Raw genomic sequence first — 5,684 nt, forward strand, 5'->3', positions numbered from 1 at the left:
TTGTCGTGCCCTAAATTATTCACCGCACCGCACAAAGTTGGGTGTTGAGCGTTGTCGTGTTGTAGAAAAGCTGTTTTTTTTTTGGGCACAGTTGCAGTTTATATCCGCTACTAGAGAATCATGAAAAATAGTGGGGATAATCCCCTAAAGTATTGGGTGAAACCTCTACCCACACGCAATTCTCTCTAATCCCCATAAAATTCTAGTCCTGAATCCACTAGATAAAGGTAGATCATAAAAATTGAATAAAATACACTAAAATTTTAAAATAAGTGAAAATTAAACTCACCCAATACTCCAAACTGGTTTTAGAGTAAGGATTTGGAATTTGATGGGATTATCCCACTAATCCGAAAAAAACTCTAGCAAGAAGCAAGGGTTCGGGCTTAAGAGAGGGGAGTACAAAAGTTGCTCCACATTCGCTGGGTCTCAGTCCGCTCTCTCCTCCGACTGCCGCCAACTCCGCCCCCGCGCGCCCTAACTTTTGCCCTCAAATCGCAGGCCGGAGCGGGGGCCAACCCGCTGACCGACCGCTTCAGGTCGCCGGAGACCGGGGTGTCCCCGTGGATAGCACACATCGAGGCCGCCGTCACCAGTTCGGGGCCGTGCAGCGCGGCGCTCGGCGGTCTGATGGGCAGGGCTGCGCCCGGAAGGAGGGGCCGCCGGGATCCCCGTTCTACAGCCGGTGTCGGGGCTCGACCTCAAGGCCTTGGCTTCCTCCAAGCAAGCACAGGTATACTTCTTCATGTATAGTTCCACTGTCATTCATATTTTGTTAATTTTCCTGGGATATTTTACTTAGAATATATATAAATCGATCCCTTGCTCATGGAAGCACTTAAATCTAAGGTAAATCTAATTATTGTGTGTGTGATTGGTGCTTGATTCCAATAACGGCAGAAAAGGCTTATTCTTTTGAGATGGGTTCTGCTTATTGATTTTGTTATGGAAAGAATGAGATTGAGCCGGATTCGAGGATTCGGTTAAACCGTTGAGCAAGAAGTCGTAAGAGTCTCCAATTCTGTTTTCCCTAGCACCCACCGCTTGTCAATGCAAATCGTGCAGGGGAACATTGCTGAGCGCTCGACTCATACCCCTTTTCTTTTGTTCTGTAACATATAGGAGTTCAGACATATGTGTTCATATGTATCCTCTTTTTCCATATTCTTCTACATTTTTGTGGCAAAATGATTTTGTACGTGCTATCCTATACTCACACTTTTTTGATGGATTCCTTTCTATTTTTCTCTGTGTACAGGAAATCTGGGCGGCATCACTGATGATGTGGATTGTGACGCGGGCGACGGATTTGCTTATCTCGTAGCTGCTGCTGGGATTGGAGGTTGTTATTAGAAAACCAAAACACATTAACATCTTTTTGTTGGGTCCTAATTTCAATGTTCAAGCAAAACCATACACACATATTGTGAATCAGTGAACTTCGTTTCTGCTTTTATGTAGCTGGTGAGAGCATCAGAGAGTCGCTAGATATGTTGAAGGCGAATTTTCATGAAGCCGAATCTCCTGATGTGAAGCCTGTGTGGCAGGACACGCCATCGCAGACAGTTGATGGTGCTGAGGAGGTTACGCAGAAACACAACGCACAAGCGCAGCTGGATAAGTATGCGGAGGAACATGGCACCATCATTGCTCAACACCAGCAGAAGTTTCGTAGGTACAGCAGGAGGAAAGCATCGAAGGTGGGGAATGTACAGGCTGCTGCTGCAGCTCACCCAGATGATCTTCCTGATGAACCATGTGCGGCCAAAAGGAAGGCTCCATGGAACTCACCACAGGAGTCACCTGCCGCTGTGACACAACGTGTTTCACCTGCTGGTGCGACACCTCGACGTAGCCTCCGTGTTGCCGCGACCAGCTATGCTACCACGACTTCTCACCATTCTCCGTCTCCTGGGGAAATGAGGCTTGTTAAGTGGCGCCATACGTTGGACGAAACGTATGTTCCCGACGCTGATTCAGATGTTGCGGTGGAGGATGCTGGTGCAGCTAGTCAGCATGTTGATGACAAGGTGAGAATCTTTCCTTTCTGTTTGGTATTTCTATATGTTTTTTTCTTTTTTGATGTGAAATTTTGCAACTGAGAATATAGTGAACTTCTGTGTTTAGTATTATTAACCTTGAACTAGATTGCTGTGAACTTCTACCTTTTGTATGTTGCTATATTGATTGTGTGTTTCTACAGTCAGTATACATTTCCGCTTACTTTTAGTCTTTTTGTTCATTTTTCTTTTGCCTATTTTTGTTGTTGGTTTGCAGCTTATCACCAATAAAAGGCAGAGAGTTGCTGCAGTTCCTAGTGCTTCAGATGGGAAGAATCCTGGCAACAAGAAGAAAGCAAGAGCGTTGGAGAGGCCACATGGTCAGAAGAACAAGGCTGAAGCAGCGGATGCCTCCACAGATCGCTTCCAGCAAACTGTTCGCTGTTCTCTTGGAGAAGTTCGTGAGGCGGTCAAGCTGCTGCAGGAATGTCACAGAGTGAAGGTCCGAGAAGCTGGATTCGGATGTGTGTTTGATTGGGTTCTGGAGGGTAATGTATCCCGTGTCCTCATTTGCCATCTCATGACGAAGATTGATACTTATACGATGAAGATCCAATGCGGGTCTGGTAAGATTCTGGATGTTAACAGAGAGGCAGTTCACCACGTTTTTGGATTCCCCATAGGAGGTGATACAGCTCCAAGGCCCTCGGACAGCGGCCATGGTGCTTCATTGGCGAAGCTGAAGGAAGAACTTGGGTTTGAGAGGACTGGCAGCATTCAGACCAAAGACCTTCGCAGCCTGCTAGCTAAATTAGTTAAGGACGGGACAAAAATTGATTTAGCAGTGAAGGTTTTCTTTTCAATACTGTATAACAAACTTATCTGTCCTGGGTCGACAGTTCGTCTCGGAAGGGAGGCTGCAATGCTTGTTGATATGAACTACAAGAAGATGGCTACAATGGACTTCTGTCAGCTAGTTGTTGATGATTTGAAGCGAGCTGCTGAGAAGTATCAGAATTCAGATGTCAACCAGGCTGGTCTTGAAGGATGTGGCGTTATTCTTGTAGTGATGTATCTGGACAGCTGCTACTCAGTCAATCATTCTGTCATGCATCGCCGGACTCCTCGCGCAAGTTTTTTGCACCAGAAACCTTTGAGAGACATTTATAACCTAGACCAGATTAGGAGTGGTGGAAGTGATCTGTCTGCATACATTTTTGGAAAGTTGGCGGTGAGTGATCTACTACTTATATCTACACTGAACTCCTTTCCTTATGTTATCTTTTTTATTTTGTTTGCAGTGGAAGGGTCGTAACGACATCGTGTACTCTTACCGGCTGCCTGTTGAAGAACTTTGGACTGGATGCAGTGTTCCAAGCTCAGCCCGTTCTTCTGAACATGTTGATTCTGATCATGAACCTCTCACGAGGTCTCAGCCTGAATTCTTGGTCACCCAGGCATCAGTTTTGGATACTGGTTCTACACCTCCATCAACTTTGAAGAGCGGAGGGTCCAGGCCTATTTCAGTCATGAACAAGATTGTACAGCTTCTGCAGAAAGTTGAGGACCTTTCGCGGTCTGCCCCGAGCATTGATGATCGTCTGAGCCGGATATCTGGTCTTTTTCCTCCTGGGCATGGGCCTAGCACTGAAGCTGTAAAGCAGGTGGCAGATCATGAAGCCAGTGTTCTTGATAGCTTCACAACTGCTGTATCGTATTTGCGCAAAGGTTTTGTGGACCTAGGCATGAAACAAGATGCGGTATGCAGGGAGTATGAAAGAGAAGCTGTGAGCATAGAAAGGCAGATGAAGCAGCAACACGCTGACAAGGCAAAGGCTGTTGTTGTTACTGGGGATGATGACGATGATGATTTCGTGCCCCGGGCAGCCTGCAAGTTTACCAGTAAGGATGTTTCGAAGGATGTCCCGGTCTCCCTCCCATCCGTCAGCTATGTTACCAGATCCGGGCTGGTTCGAGGTGGAATCCACAGAGATAAATTAACTCCTGGCCGCAATGACTCCCCAAGTTCCAAGAAATCTAGGAAGATGAAGCGCAAGGTGATTTCCCATTCCTTTGCCTTTTGCCTAATTCTTCAGTTCTTGTTCATACTGGTTAGCGTAGCAGGTTCTGATGTTGGGTGTTTTTTATTCCGGATTATTTCAGATGATTACTTAGCCTTGCACTTTGGAAGTGAAGAGGAGCGGGGAGGTGAGCACATGGACAGGTGAAGTGAAGAAAACCATGCAGAAACTCTTGGATGGATACAATCAAGAGGTTCTCTTCGCTCATAGAGAGAAAGTTGCAGCGATGTTCAAGTTACAGATTCTCATGTAGTAGTGTCTCTTTCTCTCTTTTTTCCTGCAATTTCTGAGTACTAAGTTTCCCGACTTGTAGTGAAATTGTTAAGAACAAATTTCTGTGCTATTGTGTATCGTGCAGATTTCTGTCCCGTGCTATTTTTACATGCGCTTTTCTGTATTCCTGTTGGTGACTAGTACCATTTCCTGTGATATATGGGCAGGTGGAAGACCGTGCATGCTAAGTGGGCTCCTGCGGGACGCCCACTTAACAAGTGCGGGACTGTGCGGGCCTTCCATAGGCAGTCCCACCTGCAAGCCGTCAGCCCCCCGGAGTCGCTCCCGTCGTCGGCATCATTAGATCTGTTGATTGGCTAGTCTAGCTCCTGACTTTGTTAAGTTTGCCGTGTCATGTACTACCTCCAGTTGGATTTAATGGACATGGGGCTGTACCTACTTATATGCACGCATTACCTTGCTACACGTTGATCTTTTCTGACTACCTGACTAGAGGTGAAGGAGCGAACGGGTGTGTTGTGCATCTGGCAGTGAAAGTGGCATACATGATACATCCATACAGGCGGGCGAGCCGGCGAACTCCGGAGTGAGGTTCAGATCGATCATGACCTCAACTTTACATTCCTATCTCACCCACCGTCAGAAAACTCGTCGGAAATGAATGCCCGCGCGAGACAAGGTGGAGCTGTTGCAGCCCAGATGACACCGTTGCCTGTGAGGCTGTAGCAGGCCATGGCCAACCTAGTGCTTCGTGCCTGTGACACTGAAGAAAGAAAATGAGTGACTAACATATTGGCTAGTCGATGGAAGCAAAATTTGTAGCCCGTAGAAACATGGATATAGACATATGAAGCAGCGTATTATAAGCGGCTTGAAAGAAGCAACAATGTGGATTGTCTGAAGCACTGTATCTGACTATAGATGAATCGCCCTGGCCTGCATTAATGACTCTAAATTTCAGTTCCTATGTAAGAAAATTCTTAAGTCGACCAAAGCAATATTTTACTAGGATTATTGACCCACTGGATCCGAAGCTAATTGACGGGGTTACTCCATGGCATCTCTAGAGTCATCTGTGATATCCTTCACTACGCAGATGTATGCTGCTTTGAATACGGCCCATGTGTGATGCATTTGTGGACGGCTCTTTTCTAGAAACGGCTACAGTATCAGGAATTTAATTTGGCTCCCAGGTGTATATGCTCACTCCATCCAAAAAATATATTTTCAATTGTTAAAAAATCCATACAATTTTTGCATGTACATCTCGGCAATCTATGTGCGTTGATACATGTATAACAAAGGAAATTATTTACACACATCTATGACATCTTATATTGAATGAGGTTTTGTAGTAGTGAATATCAAT

At 45.8% G+C, this 5,684-nt stretch overlaps 1 protein-coding gene across 1 annotated transcript; it reads left to right on the top strand.

Moving 5' to 3' along the window:
• Positions 1–432: 432 nt before the first annotated feature.
• Positions 433–4,482, top strand: LOC124704509. Its single transcript, XM_047236773.1, has 6 exons — positions 433–733; positions 1,259–1,342; positions 1,462–2,030; positions 2,278–3,231; positions 3,302–4,057; positions 4,164–4,482. The coding sequence occupies exons 1-6, from the start codon at positions 631–633 to the stop codon at positions 4,173–4,175; spliced, it is 2,478 nt and encodes an 825-aa protein (XP_047092729.1). The 5' UTR covers positions 433–630; the 3' UTR covers positions 4,176–4,482.
• The last annotated feature ends 1,202 nt before the right edge of the window (positions 4,483–5,684 follow it).

This window comes from Lolium rigidum, chromosome 3 (assembly GCF_022539505.1).
Source record: "Lolium rigidum isolate FL_2022 chromosome 3, APGP_CSIRO_Lrig_0.1, whole genome shotgun sequence".
Lineage (NCBI taxonomy): Eukaryota > Viridiplantae > Streptophyta > Magnoliopsida > Poales > Poaceae > Lolium > Lolium rigidum.